Source organism: Alexandromys fortis, unplaced genomic scaffold (genome assembly GCF_014885135.2).
Source record: "Alexandromys fortis isolate MF-2015 unplaced genomic scaffold, M_Fortis_MF-2015_v1.1 scaffold_65, whole genome shotgun sequence".
NCBI lineage: Eukaryota > Metazoa > Chordata > Mammalia > Rodentia > Cricetidae > Alexandromys > Alexandromys fortis.
The window spans coordinates 7,152,041-7,169,893 of NW_026067986.1; the positions used below are offsets into that span (position 1 = coordinate 7,152,041).

General features: G+C 47.0%; 1 protein-coding gene across 4 annotated transcripts in view; it reads right to left on the bottom strand.

Annotated features, from left to right (window-relative positions):
* Positions 1 to 17,853, bottom strand: part of Myo1b (myosin IB) — a 146,084-nt gene that overhangs the window by 2,562 nt on the left and 125,669 nt on the right. For 2 of the 4 annotated variants that reach the window (XM_050159364.1, XM_050159363.1), the window contains exons 19-29: positions 16,964 to 17,057; positions 15,981 to 16,130; positions 14,217 to 14,285; positions 12,825 to 12,911; positions 12,461 to 12,547; positions 10,405 to 10,491; positions 7,461 to 7,535; positions 5,843 to 5,977; positions 4,789 to 4,895; positions 2,221 to 2,353; positions 1,163 to 1,315 (exon numbers count right to left, since the gene is read on the bottom strand). In XM_050159364.1, the coding sequence (XP_050015321.1) occupies positions 1,163 to 1,315; positions 2,221 to 2,353; positions 4,789 to 4,895; positions 5,843 to 5,977; positions 7,461 to 7,535; positions 10,405 to 10,491; positions 12,461 to 12,547; positions 12,825 to 12,911; positions 14,217 to 14,285; positions 15,981 to 16,130; positions 16,964 to 17,057 (1,177 nt within the window). The remainder of the gene's footprint in view (positions 1 to 1,162; positions 1,316 to 2,220; positions 2,354 to 4,788; positions 4,896 to 5,842; positions 5,978 to 7,460; positions 7,536 to 10,404; positions 10,492 to 12,460; positions 12,548 to 12,824; positions 12,912 to 14,216; positions 14,286 to 15,980; positions 16,131 to 16,963; positions 17,058 to 17,853) is intronic. The other 2 variants (XM_050159365.1, XM_050159366.1) reach the window with 2 other exon arrangements.

Sequence of the window (17,853 nt, forward strand, 5' to 3'; positions counted from 1 at the left end):
AAAAAAAAAAAAAAAAAAAAAAAGTGCAACACAGGGGCCAGTGAGATGACTCAGTGGGTGAAAGGGTTTGCCACAAAGCCTTGAGGACCAGGGTTTGATCCCCGGGATCAACACAGTGGAAAGAGAAAACTGACTCTCACAAGTTGTACCGACTCCTACCAACACACACAAAATAGATAATTATAAAAATAATAAAAAAAAAAAAAAAAATCAATTCTTTTTAAGGAAGTTAACAACAAAAATCCTTCAAACAAACTCCCAGAGCAGCTGAGTACACTCAGCTGCCCTGAGCATCACAGCCAGACTTGGGCAACAAACAGGATGCTGAGGTCCCAGGCTGAGAGCTGTGCAGTGATTAGATGGGGGCGTGGCCAGGAGAGCAGCAGATCTCCAAACCCCGCCCCCGAGCTGTCACTTTTGTGTGTCACTGAGCAGCTGTTCTTATGGCTTGATATGTCTCCATGTGGATTTAGATCCATGGTGGGGTGAACGGGCCAAGGAAAGTCTCTGGGTTTATTTCTATATGTATTAGTAGATGCTAACATCTTGTTAATTGGTGACGACAATTGTGTGACAATCACTCTGTTACGCACGTATGTAGAGTCTGCGTTAAGCCAGCTACCAATGTTATGTAGTAGATACAATCATTTTAAAGTTGAGATTAGTGAAGGTTTACAAATAGCATGGCCCCAGCCATCAAAATAAAAATCTAGTGCCTACACTTTAGCCTTTCTATTCAAGCCAGTGGTCCTTCTTAAGTAAAAAGCATAAAATATTTAAAAAAAGTTAGGTCAAAATCAATGGCAAAGGTTTTCTGGTAGTTGTAGCCTGTGATAAACCCCCAAGTCAAAGGTAAACAAGAACAAAGGCGACATTTTTTAAGTTGTCACACAGAAGCAGCACCAGGAAGAAACATAGAATCAAACGTCTCCACACGACATCTTCAAGTATTACTCTTGGAGGTCCTGTGAGCAAGCCATGGAACGTGCAATTCAATTCCTGAAAACGGAGCCTGAGATTTTAGACGTGGGTGTAAACAGTCAAGCTTTATAAGTCCGCAGCAGAGAGAGGCAGGGCGAGGAAGGTGGGGCCGTCGAGTCAGTAGATGGGAAAAAGGACGCCAGGAGCGGCTGCCAGGTCAGGCCGCCGGGGGGAACCTTACCTCCTTGAGGTGGACGGCGAAGAAGCCATCGTTCTGTGAACTCATGGAGACCTTGGTCACATCCACCAGGGGGACCTCGGACTTGATCTGCCCGGACTTTTGGTCAGCAAGGAGAAGGTTATTGTTTGTCAAGAGGAAAATCCGGGACGTGCTCTGAGACAAGACACAAAAGCATGTAAGGACCAAGGACCCAAAACACTCCAAAATGGCGCCTACGTGCAAACCAAGCAGCAGTCACTTCCAGCAATAAACATGTTATTCTCTTGTCTTCCAGCAGGCATACTTATGTAAACAGACACACTTAAATAACGCATTCTGGAAACTTCATGTATGTGTGATATGAAACTCTGCGAGCATGCCCGTGACTCTGTGGCCGTGTACACAGGTGCACACACGTGGAGGCAGAGCAGGATTCTGGGTGTCATCTACCTCTCTCCCCCTTATTCTCCTGAGGAAGAGCCTCTCAGCCATCTGAACCTCTCTGTTTCTGCGAGGCTGGCTGGTCCAGCTCCCAGGATCTTCACACTCTGGTGTGGGGTGACAAGCAACCACAACACAGCCAGGTTTTTTGTTTTTTTTTTGATGTGGGAGCTTGGGATTTGAACTCGGGTCCTCACACTTGCAGAGCAGGGGCTTTTAATCCATTGAGCCATCTCCCCCGCGCTTATATTTTCAATTTCTGGGAATTCCAGGAAACAGAAGAACCTTTCCTACGTTGAGAGGAGAGGAGAGATTCCTCCACAAATTCCAACACTACTAGAATGTGCGATGCAAACCGGACTAAAGCAGAAACAGGGAAAGAACTCAGCTACGCCGGGCAGAAACGGGGAAAGAACTCTGCTACGCTGGGCAGAAACAGGGAAAGAACTCTGCTACACTGGGCAGAAACTGGGAAAGAACTCAGCTACGCCGGGCAGAGACAGGGAAAGAACTCAGCTACGCTGGGCAGAGACAGGGAAAGAACTCAGCTACGCTGGGCAGAAACAGGGAAAGAACTCAGCTACGCTGGGCAGAGACAGGGAAAGAACTCTGCTACACCGGGCGGTTCATGCTTTTACCTTCCCGTTTGCGCGGTTAATTTTGTTCACGACCTCGGCAATAATGATCTTCTCTTCAATGGCGTCTTTGAGTTTCTTATATTTGGGGTTCTTGTTGATCTCCAGGTAAGCTCCTTGGAATGGCTGCCCAACACTACAGGGGAGAAACAAATCCTGTAGCTTAGAAATGGCTTCAGACAGAGGGGGACAGGCCAGGGGATCTTAAGGAATAACAAGTCAGGAAAGTGACTTCAATTGATCTTACTCTTTGCGCAACACCTGTTTTAGAGCTGGGTTAGAAACGAAGCCCTAAACCTATGTCAAGTCTATTTTAAAGCAGCCAGGGGCAGCTGGTCGGTGGGGCTGTGATAAAAAGCTCACTGGTCATGATCAGAAGAGAGAGCACCCTGTACGGCCAGAGTCAAGCGCCGGGCCCTGTGTGAAGGAATGGGCACCAGAAAGTTAACAGCTGCCCACACAGGGCACACCAACCCATGTGAACAACGCAAGCCAACGAGAAAGAACAACATCCCCACCATCCTGCTCCAAAGACAAATATCATTTTCACACAGAGAGTAAGAAAGTCAACGACCTGCAGGGGCAGGCTGGACCTAGGGCTTGTCAATCATGTAAAGGAAGACTATACAGTTCTTGATTTTTCCCATGGGACTCTGGAGACTCAAGACCACCTCACTAAGATGTCCCGGAGGTGAAAGGCATTCAGACACAGCCAGAGCCCTTTGCTTCTGCCCAGAGGTGACTCAAGTGCGCTCTCCTGGAGATGTGTGTGTGTGTGTGTGTGTGTGTGTGTGTGGGGGGGGGGGGGTGGGGGGGGGGGGGGGGGGGGGGGAGGTAGTGGGGGGGAAGTCCCTCAGGGCAAGGTTTAAGGGGTACCAAGGAAAAGACTGCTGGCCCATGGGCCTGCAGCTTCACTTCGAGGTCATTTCTGGAAATAAGAACAGAAGCCCAATGGCTGGTGCTGTGGGCAGAGGCTCAGGGAAGAAAAATCTACGTAGGTGGCCGGCCCTTTACAGCTCCACAGCGGCGGCGTGAGGAGGCACCCACAGGCATTGCTGCTCTATAGCTCGGGGAGACACCTTCTTCCACGTTGCCCTCAGGTGAAGAGAGTGGGCCACCTCCTCCAGAAACTGACACAGCCTCCCCGCCAGAAGGGACTTGCCTTGAAGCTCACTTTGTGTTCAGTTAATTGTGGTTTTAATAATAATAAAAAAAAAAGCGCTAAGAGCCTAATTTTAGTCCGTTTCCTTAGCGATGCATTCTACAGTCCACCCCCGGCCCCCTGCCATTCTAGAGTCTTCTATGGGAGATGTTTAAGGCTGCTGTCTAACTTGAGACGTATAAAGAAAAGGATGAATAAAATCAGTTCCCGAAGAAAAAGCACACCGCTTTTCTGTTGGTTGGCGTAGCGCTCACACAGTAGGCATGTTAGACAACTTTAGATTTAGTCACGCAAGCATTCAAGTAAGCAGCTAATGGGAGAAATACTGCAAATTAGAATATTCAAACCCAACGGGCCTGGCAACTGTGCTAATTTAACCCATTTATTTATTTATTTATTTATTTATTTATTTATTTATTTATTTATTTATTTATTTATTTATTTATTTATTTATTGTTTCTCTGTAGCTTTGATGCCTGTCCTGGAACTAGCTCTTGTAGACCAGGCTGGTCTTGAACTCACAGAGATCAGCCTGCCTCTGCCTCCCAGAGTGCTGGGATTAAAGGCGTGTGCCACCACTACCCGGCCTAATTTAACCCTTTTAAAGGTAGAGTTTTGAACCATATATACAGATAAAAATAATACAGGTACATGAACTACATAGGACTACTTGGTAGGCAATACCAAGCCCTTCATTTCTAGATCTTTAGGAAAAGCTACAAGTCACTGGAGATTCTGGTTTGAAATTACACAACCCACTTGTTTATATGAAGACTAGATGAAGCAGAACAGGAATGTGGGGGGACTGAAGGATGGATGCAGGATTCACGGGACACTTGGATGTGCCAAGTCCTTTGTCACGGGCTGGACTTGCTGAATTTGCAATGTGTTTACTCTTTTCCGGAGTTCATGGTGTTCACAGCGAATGACCTGAACTTTTGTACAGGCCACTGAGGTTATGACTAACCATTTAGCAGCCAAAGGACACCATGGGTCCAGGCTTAAGTAACAAGAAAGAGTAATGACCGGCCTGTTCCTGGCGTTGAGCTTACTAATGAGTTTCTGACCTGGCTTCATAGTGGCAGGAAGATCCGAACACCGACTAAGGTTCAATGCAAAAACAGCCTTGAAAACAGGGTGTCCGATGACAATTCATCCCAACAGCCACAGAGCCTTCAATTGGCATGACCTCCTGTTTACCAAACGATTTAAGCTAAGGCGAACAGAGCAAAGCCAACGACTGTAATCCTTCTACATGGAGGCTGCTCCCCAGTGGTTTCGGAAGTCATTCACAAAACTAAGTACCATGCATCTATTACTGAAATGAAACCTAGAAAAGATGCTGAGACGTGTCTGAGAAAGCACTTAGCGCAGCAGCGGCATTTCTGAGCAAGCACGTGCGTACACACCTGGAAGGATACAGAGCCTTCTTGTCTTTGAAGAGCTCACTGGCCTCTAGCTTCTCCTCGTAAATGAGTTTCTGCTGGTCTGTGAACTGGTCCCTGTATTTTTTACACTGGGAGGTACAAGAAGAACATACACAAAGAACCAATGAGACAAATTCTTGGGGTTTCAGCTTTTGCTTTGTTCTGAGACAAGGAAGGGTCTCTCTGCAGAGTCCTGGTTGTCCAGGATTCTCACCATGGCTGACCTTGAATTCAAGAGATGAGAGATGCTGACCTCTCCCTCTCAAGGGCTAGGATTAAAGGTGTGCACCACCATGCCTGGTCAATTTCCTCTTTTTTTTTTTTTAAGATTTATTTATTTATTACATATACAGTGTTCTGCTTGCATGTATACTTGCAGGCCAGAAGAGGGCACCAGATCTCATTACAGATGGTTGTGAGCCACCATGTGGTTGCTGGGAATTGAACTCAGGACCTCTGGAAGAGCAGTCTGTGCTCTTAACCTCTGAGCCATCTCTCCAGCCCCCAATTTCCTGTTCTGAAGCATGCTAAACTAAGAAGAGCAGTGAAAAATCATTCATTTGAAAAGACAAACCCACTCTGGCTTCTAAAAGTTGGTCTTAAGAAAATGTTATGAGGCATTTGTGTTGCAGATTTTAGAATGCTTCTTCAAAATATAACAACAGGGCCTAAGTGGCCTATGCCCAGGGAGTCTAGATTCATTCTGCTACAATGGAAACCCCAAGGACCTCTGGGCCTGGGCTGTCATTCCTGAACACACACTCACAAGCAATAGCACTATAGGGGACAGTATGGTAACCCCGTGCAGATTTACACGCACGCATGCGTACACACACACACACACACACACACACACACACACACACACACAGATCCCTCTAACCCAGGAGTGTGCATTTTTACTTTTTAATTACTGTTTTTCATTGTAAGATGCTGGCAGTAGCTGGACATGTCTGTAGACACTCAAACCCCAGCAGTTGGGGGTCTGAGGCAGAAATTATATGACCTCTGAAAAAGACAATGTCACGCGTTTTACCCGCCACAAGTGGAAGATCCTTTTCAGCTCCTTGTGCGTCGAGTCCAAGAAAAGGTAAGGCCTCGGTGGCCAGTTCTTGTCTATTGGTGACAAGGAAGGCATTTTGTTTTTCATTTCCAAGAAGTATTTTTGCACCTGCATTGGGTTGGACAAGAAAATATCACATGAGGAAAATACCCCAGAGAGATGGTACACGCTCCCCGATCATCCAAACCAGTCTTTAAGAGAGTTGATGAGTTTGAGTCCATAAAGTTATGTATCTCCTCTGATAATTCTACCTAATGCTCTTATACCTATGGGACGGGGGAGGGGGAGATCTGTGATCTGCACCAAACATTCATCAGGAAAGATGACAACAGACAGAATTACTGCTATCAGCACTGGGTTACACCAATGCCATGGTAGGGCTGCTCCATTCAACAGGGAGCCATTCACAGCATGTAGCTACTTACATTTTAGAGAACTAAAATTAAATAAAAGACTCGGGCACACTTCCCAAGTGCTGGATATAACCATACATGGATAGTGGCTACGCACTGAAGTTATGGAACACATTCATCATTGTAGCAAGTTCTAGACAAAGCTATACTGTCCAACAAAGATGCTCCCTAATCTGGGAGGCTTCAACTGATGAAATTCTGACTTTACGATGGTGCACGAGCCATGCCTACTCAGCAGAAACCACACTTCACAGTCTGATGTCCGGAGGGGCCAGTGGGGGCAGCGCAAGGCTCTCCTAAGAAACTGGGCCGCAAGTCCTGGGCTCAGCGAGTCAAGCAATCACGACTGACCACTGACAGACTTTCTACATGGACCATGGTGCTAAGCTGCGACGCTCGGTAGGTTGGGTGTGGAGAACGCACTCTTGGCGTAAGATATTCTCAACTTAGGATGCCGCATATATATGATGTGTTTGTTATTCCCCATGGGCCAGGCGCTGGGAAAGCCTTATCATTGCTCAAAGTAAACACCTCCGGTGACCAAATGAGAACCACAGAAGTTACTCGCCCATGTTATAAATAAACAGAAGTCCTGGGTGACACCAGCATTTACAGGTTCGCCACAGGACACCCTCCAGCAAGGCAACTCCAGAATCCAGCCTGACCTGCCTTTGCTTCCGACGCCTTGCTTCTATCAACCTATTTACAAAGCCGGCCCTCCAGAGCCCATAGCAGGTTAACAGGGCAAAAGCCTGGCTCTCCTCACGCCCCCTTCTTAGCTTTCCATGCCAAATAAAATAAGCATCTGATCAACCCTATCAATCACAAGCCCCTGACAGTCCTGACATTAACTGCATTTGAACCTGCTGAAGACCCAAACGGCGACTATTGGTCTTTTTTTTTTTTAAGTTTTTCGAGACAGGGTTTCTCTGTAGCTTTGGAGCCTGTCCTGGCACTAGCTCTTGTAGACCAGGCTGGCCTTGAACTCACAGAGATCCGCCTGCCTCTGCCTCCCGAGGAGTGCTGGGATTAAAAGCGTGCGTCACCACCGCCCGGCTCTAAGGGTCTTTTAAAGCTACAAATCATGTCGGATTTTAAAAGTCGGATTTTATTGAGTTGGTGCTATTAAGTGGTTAATCAAATAAGGCTAATTAGCTATGGGGGGGGGGTCAACTTACAATTCTTTGAAGCGTAAACTCATAGATTTTCTTGCCAGCGTTGGCTCTGAAGAATTTCCTGTATTCCCGGCGAACCTTTCAAAGGAAGTAGAGCGAGGGTTAGAACGAGGAGGCTGGCGGGGTCTCACCGTGACGAATCTCTTTACACATCAAAGCGTACGGAACCCATCTTTTTATAAAAGTCCTTGCTGGGTTGAGAGAACTGAGGGTACACACTCAAGCAGTGACGATTACGTCAGAGGGAAAGAGACTCGGGGAACCAATACTTTAAATCCTATTGGTTTTTTACACAGGCTGATGATTGGACACGAAACCCTCTACAGGGCTAGCTGGTCATAAATCAGAGCACGTTTCATAAAGTAGTTTATGAGGCACTTTCTCCTTCAGATGTTTTTGAGAAACTATCTGAAGAACTAGATTGAAGCTTCCAAGGATCCTGCATAAAAACCCAGGACCAGACTAGGAAGCAGCTAACAGTAAGAATCTCAGGCGCCTCCGGGCCATCGCTGTCTTCCCTTTAATCGTCAAATGTCACACCTCTTATCGCGGCACTGAAGGCATCACGCCATTTTGCACAGAAACTCCCCCCACAGTGCGACATGATTATAATCTACTTCATATATTGATGTCTAATAACTAAGTACGGCGTCCACCGAATTAATGAGTATTACAGTTAAACACTGAAGCCGCGGGGGACATAGAAAGTATTTATTATCCTCTACTTATGAACGGGAGTTAGAAATTAGCAAAATGTCAGCCCCTCTGTGTATCTCGTTGTTCTACCTTTTCTCTCTCCCCTCCCGCTTTCCCGGGCTGAGATACATATGCTTAATGGAATAGAGACCTATAAGCCAAGATCAGTCTGTAGATAACACTTTATCCCTATGTTTTTACAGAACAGTTTCTCAATCATGGGTTTCTCATAATGTTTTCTAAGCTCTAGTAACAGTGATCCCCATTTCTACAGGACAGGGGAACCCCAGTAGCCTTTGTTGAGAACGGCAGGTTCTGAAATGTACATAGCCAATCATACCTAACCAGCCTGCTGCGTCCCTCATCTACACCACCTGCCCCCCCTCCAGGCATCTATACAACAGCTAAAGGTTGCACTTTGACATATACTCCACACAGCCAGCCCTTTTTAAAATCTATGTCCTAACTGTCATGTCTCTTTCAGGACTTCATAACCATTTCAGACCCCCAGCTTCCAAGGGTCAAGGGGAATACAGAAGAAAGCAGGCAAGCTAAAGGAGTCTGCCATGTAGGAGCACAGCCAGAGGCGATGCCGAAGCTGTCGTCAGGCTTCTGACACGCCATGGGATAAATGGTGGCTCCGCAAATAATGCTCCGTACAATAAAAACTTGGTGAAATCACACTCTTCTCACAGTGGGGATCCTCTTGGGCACCGGCATCATAAAATGGCCAGAGTACTTTGTACATAGTTATACAAGCAAATCAAATCATTTCAAAGGACATTTCAAAACATTGCTCATATCGACAAAACTCGTGTTTAGGATAAAATGACAAGATTATTACAATCTGAAACTTCAAAAAAAAAAAAAAAGGTTTAATCTTATTTCCTAACAGTAATAATGGAAACAGGATGAGGAACTGGGGCGTGTGTGTGTGTGTGTGTGTGTGTGTGTGTGTGAGAGAGCTGCAGTTAGGGGGTGAGCTGCAGTCAGGGCAAGCCCAGAGAATTCTGCAGAAACAGCTTTAACCTGCAGGCTGAGTGTGTTCAGCCAGCTGCGGCCGACACCTTCCCAGTGCAGAAGCAGCTGGAAAGACTGTGCACTGAAAACCGGAAAACTGCAGATCTGACTGGCAGGAGTCAGCATGGCGGGGAGCCTAGATCAAAACCTGCCTGTTTCCCTCCTCTTATTAAAATTAGGATGCAAATATGAAAGCACGAAATGTTTCCTTTTGCTTGGCTTCCGAACAGAACATGATAGAACGGATCCAGAATCTGTCAACTAGAACACCTGCTAAACTCTACTGACATTACGTCTTAATTTCCTTCTGAATACTCAGGCTACTCAAAAAGGATAATTAACTGAACATTCGTAGGAGGGACTTTCAGGGGAAGATGGAGGTGCAGAGTTGATGACCGCTCAGCTAATTTTCAAATATTCAGAGTAAGAGCTGGTGTCCCTGGACTGGTAGGAATGCTGAGGAGGACTCGTGTGAAGAAGACCCTGATGGCCCTCGACAGGCTATGTGGATGTCTTACTACGCTCGATGATCACTAAGCAGGCAGACCGAATCCTCCTATCGCCTGAAGGTTTTCAGTGCACATTTTCTTATTTACTTGTGTGTGTGCCTTTCCCTCCTGGACCAAGCACATGGTTCTCTCCATTTCAGGATCCCCATCGTCTCATTCAGCAGCCTTTCTAAGGTTCCTAAAGCAAACACGCTCATCTGTGCCAGGCCATGATCACTTGGAAGAAAGTTCCGCTCCAGCCCTCAGTGGGGCAGCCCAGGAAGATGGGGAACAAAGCCTGCCACGCCCTCTCAGGTCACTGTGGAAGGAAGACGGCTTTGAACTCAAAGATCACACTCTGCCTCACGATTTAAAAGCTCATAAAAAGTTGGGCGGTGGTGGCAATTGCTTTCAATCCCAGTATTTGGGAAGAAGAGGCAGGAGGATCACTGTGAGTTAGAGGCCAGAGGCTAGCCTGGTCTACATGTCTTGGACAAAATATACTGTGTACGACACTCAATACTTACATTAAAATTACAGTAAAGTGAGAAAATTAATGTGTAGTTGTTTTCATTTTTTTTTCCCTTAAAAAGAAACAAGATTAGGCAAGCTGACATTTCATAAAGCTGCACAGACAGCAGCAAGCGCCGCCAGGTTTTTCCGGTTAGTAGGTGCGAGGCTTTACGGGGTGTGTGGGGGGGGGGTTGTTCACCCAGGGCAGGAGGAAGTCACGATGGAAGTACCTTCAGTCCAAGCCAGTAAGCCCAAATGACAGCAACTGCCTGCTTACGTCTAGCCTCTTCCTTCAAGCGTTTCAATTCCCTCCGAGCCTAGAACGTTTTTAGATAGTAAGTAAGAGAGAGCCCGTTGCGGACAGCACAAATGACCAGAAAAAGACACCCCCCACCAAACAGGAGAGCCAACGTTTGAGCAGGGCTGCAGAATGGAGGAGGAACAGTGCGCACACTCGTTTCAACCTGAGGATTGGGCTCGGGTAGAGCTGGCCCAGCGGCCTGGATGTCGGTGCAAGGACAACTGTGATCGCTCCTCACACGCACCCCTCCTGTCTCCTGGGTCCCCACTCCTGCCTCCAACATTGGCTCAGCTCCCTCACAGAGAAAGCTCACTATCCTTTCCCCTGGCTGCAAACCTCCCGAGATCCTTTATCTGGGTGAATTAAGTAGACAAGCTGTGTGAACAACCATTTGGAAAATTGCAAAAAAAAAAAACAAAAAAAAAAAGGCTGTGAGGATGTGTATGCAAGCAAGAAGGCAGACTAATAAAACACAGAGGTCCTTCCCCGGCCAAGCCAGAAGCGGCGTTAGGAACTGAACTGCATGGGGGTGAATCACCGTCAGAAGACCCTGGAATCAATGCCTCATGTCGCCAAAAAACAAACCTGGCGAAGGTCCCAAATAGTGAAATATACTAAACATTGAAATGGGGCAAAAAAAAAAAAAAAAAAAGCACAACTGACAGGTTGAAAAGATGACTCTGGAAGAAAAAAATGAACCTTAGGCAGACTCTTTCACGAGACAGAGGCAGGCACTGACTTTCGAAACATTCGGCACCGAGACCGGGGAATAATAAGCTCACTGCAGAAGTCCCGTCAGGAGCAGCGAGTTGTCAGGGACGATTCCCTTAGCCAGCTAAGAAACTAGGTTGGTTTTTTATAGACTCTTAGAAAAAAAGACAAATGAACAATTTCGGTCAGTTTTTGGACAAAGCTTTTGTGTATCCCGCACGGTCTACTTCTCATCCAGCTCACAAGACGGACTTACAATGCTAACGAGGTAGACTTTAACAAAAACACAGGACTCCGTAGAGTTGTGTGTTTCTAACTGCACTTTAAGCAGAGATGATCTTTGATGCCTAAACAAAAAAAAAAAAAAAAAAAAAAAAAACCCATCTGAGACTCTTGTTCCTTGAGGGATATGAAATGTTCCCAGAGCCCAGGACTCTGCCTGGAATTAGCGAGAGTTTCAGGAGGCCTTTGTCCCGGAAAACGAACAGCAGTGCTGGAATTCCTCGGATTCTTCTCTGCCAAGTATGGCTAGCTTCACAGGAGCGCAGCCTCCTATGAAATCACAGTTGCCCCCTCCCCTGAAAACGCGCGACACCGTTGGCTTCCAGGAACCAACAGGTGTCAGCCTGAAACGCGATTTCATTTATTTTTTTAAATATTTATTTATTTATTATGTATAAAATATTCTGTCTGTATGTATGCCTGCAGGCCAGAAGAGGGCGCCAGACCTCATTACAGATGGTTGTGGGCCACCATGTGGTTGCTGGGAATTGAACTCAGGACCTTTGGAAGAGCCGGCAGTGCTCTTAACCTCTGAGCCATCTCTCCAGCCCCCCTGCGATTTCATTTAAAGATGACTTCTTTCAAAGCACGTGTTAAAGGCATTCATCTGTCAACGCCCTGCAGAAACCGATCCGAACCCCAACCTCAATGTTCTTCACATGCCCCCTGCATACAAGTACCCCCCCCCCCGAAATTGGCCAGCATTCAACAGTTGGAAACAGTGGGCATTTAACATGCAAATTATCGGGAGGCTTTTAGAAGAAGAACTACGCTAGAGTCTTATTAGTAAGATTAGTGTTTTGGTCTGTACATGCCAAAGCTCCCACGGCATCCTACCGTCCAGCATCACCGGGTTTATTAATCTGGCTGCTAGAGCATGCACAGAGAGGCGAGTCTCTACAAATACACCCTTCATCCCTGCTACGCTAAGAGACCAGGGTCGGTCTCCACGGAACTCCCGGACGCAACGATGGGACGTGTGCATCAAGTACCTTCGATCCAAGCCAGTAAGCCCAGATAACTGCAATAGCATGTCTATTCCTAGCCTCCTCCTTCAGCCGCCTCAGCTCCCTTCGCGCCTGTGGTGCGTTTGAAAAGGAGTGACAGAAAGGGTTAAGGCAGGAAAGGCTGCTGCTGCTGCTTCCCAAGGGAGACAGAAAAGGAGACACCGGTCACCAACAGTAAACGCAAAAGCATGTGCCACCACCCACACCAAAACGCGGCAAAGAGCAGGAGAGACACGTGTGCTCAGTAGCTCAAGCCAGTGAGTCGTTTTTTCCCGCCCCTGAGTCTGCGGGTGCTCAGCTCCACAAGTTACACCCGACCCCACCTCCCTCCGCAGGGGCCCTGGCCTACCTGGGTTCCGTGCCAGTAGGCTGCAATGGTGGTGGCCGCCTCCTTACAGCGCTTCTGATGCTTCAGCTCCCGCAGGAGTTTGCGGGCCTACGGTAGAGAAATCATCCCCTCAATGAACTTAAAGAGCGACCAGAAAATCATCTTCAGAGAGGCGAGAGTCCCAACACGCACAGCCCAGTGAGGACCAGATGAGAACAGAAGCAAGTGCCCAGAGACACCAGCAGGGCAGGGTGGTCTCACCGGGAGAAGGCAGCCTCCACCCTGGTATACGACAGGAAAACAATGGCCACAGCAACACGGGCTATTCACATAAACGTGGAGGCTCAGTCATTAAAAACAATATGAAATTCTCAGAGAATTAACAAAATAATGATACTGTTATTATTAATATTATAATCATTAATTATATTGTTATATATTAATAATTATATTATTATTGTCGTGTTTTTTTTTCAAGACAGGGTATCTCTATGTAACAGCCCTGGCTGTCCTGGAATTAGCTCTTAGAGACCAGGCTGGCCTTGAACTCACAAAGATCCACCCGTCATCTCTGCCTCCCAAGTGTTGGGATTAAAGGCATGTGCTGCTATCACCCGGCTAAAATATTAATTTTTTTTTAAAGAGTAAGATGGTAAATGGTTGGTGTTGAAAGTCACACAGTGTGCCACAGCTACTGGAGGACTTGGCTATTATGGACCTAGAGTCTAAAATACGTGAATATGGCCACATCTTCATGGATGGATATTAAAATCCACATGTCACGTAATTTTCATGCACTTGAAACTCTCTTCTGCTTTTTGTTTACAATGGCTCAAAATATAAAAACCACTCTTGACTGGCAGGTTGTACGAATCAGAACACAGGCTTAAGTTTGCCTAGGGCCCCAAGTTCACTGACCCTTGAACCAAGCCTTAGCTGGAAGGACTTGGTTCAAGGGTCCCGAGCAGCTACTGTGGCTGTCCACTTTCCCTCCTACCACAGCTCGGGCCAGGACCAGGAGCCTTTAGCCTTTACGAAGGGGCTGCAGAGGATCACTGGGAAGTCATGGACGTGGGGCTAACCCACAGGACTCAAGCATTGGCTGGACCACGCCTTTCTGGACAATGGCTCCTCTCAAAAGCACAGGGTGCAAGGATGCCGCAATTACAGACAGTATTATTTCAGGGACTTCCTGCTTGGAGAACAAAGCTTAAAAATAAATAAATAAATAAATCAAGCGAGGAGAAGGAAGCAGCCAAGACATGGTCACCGGGGCTCCCTGCCTGGCCCCTTAATATTTACTCTTTCCTTGTGGCTGTCTGCGGCACAGGTGTAGGAGAGGGGAAACCGCCCCCTGCAGAGCGAGCCTGAAGACAGCACCCTCTGCGGAGAAGCCCAGCTCCCGTAACTCACCTTCCAGCCCCGGATGTAAGACTGAATCACCAGGGCTGAGTTCTTTATCCTCTGGTACCGCTTCTGTTGCTGTGGGATGAAGGGGAAGAGGTGGACGGTCATCTCTGCAGAGCTAAAAGGTAGAGCTTGCCAGGAGCAGTGGAAGCCCGATCATCCTCCCCAAGTTGCTTTGACCAGGGATTCGTCACGGCAATAGTAACCCTAGCAGGACGAATGCCTGTTTCCCCTTTGCTAAATGTGAACCTTATCAAGTCAGGAACCCGGCTGCTGGGTACGCTTCGCTGATCTATGAGCATAGCAGGCCTTTAAGAGCTTTTTTATAGAATTCAAGACAAACGGGTTAAACTCAAGTTTGGATTTTCTTAATGACCTCAAAATAAGAAATGACAAAAAAGCACACCTTAAAGATAGGCTATTTGTTGGTCCTCCCTATCTCGGGAGAAAAGAACATCCTAAGCCTGCATAGTTAAGAAGTGTGCTGCTGTGTGCTCGGAGGATCCATGACCACTAACTAAGCAGAGAGACAACAGTCCACCGTGTCTTAGCTGAGTGGACAGGAACAGGCCCTCCATTTAAAAGTCGTCATTCTAAGACTTGCATGGTGTTTTGTAATCTTCCTGAGACTTGCATGGTGTCTGTAACCTTCCTAATTAGAACAAGCAATTAAAGACCCACTCAAAGACCAAGCGCACCTTAAGCTCGATCATTTCAATACGTTACTGGTTCCCAAAAGTTGGGAAGATGCTAAAAATGCATTTCATGAAAGTAAGCCAACACGGGTTTTATCTGAGGGAAAGATGTCTCTTTAGATGCAGAGGGAAGATTGTGCTAAATGAGCAAATTTAGCCCGCGTTTTAACTTTGCGGAGAAGAAGCACAGAACGAACATATTCACAGGCTGTGCTCTTCTGACCACCACGATTCACTTCGAAAACACGACTTAAAGTTGCGTGAAGGCAGAGGCAACGCTTCAGGCCCTTCCAAATCCGGAACCTGCCTCCAGCAAAGTTGTCAATCCCACTGCTAAACTTCCAAAGAAGTTCCCTATGAGTTAAGCAAATATATTTTATTATTGACGCCTTCTATCCGAGGACTAAAGACAACCCAGCTCTTTAGCCAAAACCACAGCTGTACTAAAACAAACTTTCGGTGCCATTTCTCTTCAATGCTGCGGTGGTTTATGCAGCCAGCCCGTCATTTTAGACGACTGACCCCATCGCAGTAAAAGCAGATGACAAAATCCAAGATAGATTTCCTGCTACATCGTTCCCGAGATCAGTGCAAAACAGTCTGGAACACTCAACCCAAGCTCTGGAACTGTCTTCAGCCCAGATCCATGGTCTGCCACTGACAGCTGCTGGCAGGTTCTCAGAAGCGCCAGGCCTTGTTTTCCCAGGTTAAAAAAAAAAATAACAATATGCATTTCATAAGGTTGTTGGGATGTTTTAGCTATGGAAAAGCTGCAAACACATGGCAAGCACATAGAGAACGCTGAGAAGTTGACATGGTTACATCAGGCTGTAATGAGAAGTTACCATCATGATATGGGGTTGTAATGAGAAGTTGGCATGGTTATGTCAGTCTGTACTGAGAAGTTGGCATGGTTACATTGGGTTGTATGGAGAAGTTGGTATGGTTATATCAGGTTGTGCTGAGAAGTTGGTATGGTTACGTCAGGCTGTACTGAGAAGCTGGCGTGGCTACATCAGATTATAATGCAGTGAGAAGTCAGCTGGTTACGTCAAGCTGTAGCTTCGGGACTCACCGCGTATCTCCTGCACCAGGCCGCAATCACAACTTGGCTTTTCTTCATGAGCAGGAAATGCGTACGGCACTTCCATCCCCGATAAATCTTCTGAATGAGAGTGGCCAGGTCCTCCAGCCGCTGCTTCCTTATGTCTTCCAATTGGAATAACTAGTAAGAAATGATAGACAGACTTAGCCAAAGTCCCCCAGGCCTAAGGCGTACACGAGAGGACGTCCCTGGGTGCTGAGGGCAGCTCCTTCAATGTGCATGCTACAGACCATGGTGCTGGGGGGGGGGGGGGGGGATACCTGGATGGATCCGTGAAGGATCCGGTTATTCAGGCTTCATGACAATTCAGAGGAAGTTGGAATGAACCAGAGGGGACCTGCACCCTGCTCTGAAGGATGCAGACCAGCTCAAGGTGAAGCTTCAGGACCAACGTGATGTCCAGAAGTCTGAGAGGCGGGTGTTCAGATCTTCAAGCAAAGGACGCTCAGACAAAAGGGGACAACTCCCCCTAATGTAGGCGCTGGCTGCCTCTTCCTCTTCAACAACCTAAGTGCCCTCAAGTTCTCTAAACCGCCACCCCACTGAGTTGGGTGATTATAATAAACTTTTCACCCATCTGTTTCTTTAGACAAAGACTCTGAGGAATTCTAAGGAGGTCTATAAATTTGATAAATTTTGAAAAAAAAAAGTTTCCTTCCACGTTCCATGGGCACCCATGGAGTTGTGATCCCTAAGACTCTTGTGTAACTTAGACACAGCAGACACTGGTGGGCTCGCCTCCCAATAGCTGGGAATCAGGGACAGCGGCTCAGCCAAGGTCTGGTAGCTATCGTATAGTGTTGGTGTTGTGGAAATAATTACACCATCCCTTTCGTGCCCCAGCTCTAGGGTACTTCAGACGGACAGAGGAATATGGCCTTCCTGGTGGGGAGGACCTCAGCCGTTAGCCTCTATGCGCGGGGACTTGAGTTCAGAGTGTAAAGGTTACGTACTGTTCTTGGGTTTCGGATGAATATCTTGGATCTGCCAAAGGAGTACTCTTCCATAGGGATCTCTAGCTCATTGAACAGAACCTCCACACCAGACCTGGAAGAGAACAAAACCCCAAACCATGTTTTCCCCGAGTTACGAAAATAGCTTTACCGTATATAATATCAGGTTCTCATTAATACGCAGAAAAAGCTACATAAAAACTTTACAGGTGTGTGTGTGTGTGTGTGTGTGTGTGTATGTGTTTGTGTAACCGGTAGGAAGCAACTATCTACTTTCACCACTTGGGCCCCTAGAGATCAAACTCAGGTCGTCGGGCCATGCAGCAAGCACCTTTACCTCTCCAGGCCCAACACCGTTCCATGTTTTTAGGGTGATCACTCGTCCGGTGAGCATCTTTCTACCAAAGGATTTCCAAGACTGATTTCCACAAACTAACCCAGATTGATAAATATTACTAAAGCAGATCTAGATTCAGAACTATGCACACTAAGAAACGCAGAGGTTTCTTGAGTTCATGACTAATACAAAAAATAGTCAATGTATCAATGGGGACCAAGAATGAAAGCAAAAAACCTCAGGCCTCTACTGAACCTACTCAGTTAACTCTGTGTGCAAGTGCTTTTGGGTACTACCCTCGTGCTTGGTGCCTGAGGAGGCCCGGAGAGGGTGCTGCATCCCCTGGAACCGGAGCGTCAGGTGTTGTGACCTGCATGGTAGACGCTGAGACCCGACCGCAAGTCCTCTGCACAAGGAGCAAGCGCTCTGAAACCACGGAGCCACCTTTGCAGGCCCCTCCTGGGACATTTCCATCATCACTCTCATGGCAGAGGGTGAGCGGAACCTAAATCCATGCTGAGAGCCAAACCAATCAGATGCTACAGAACAGGGC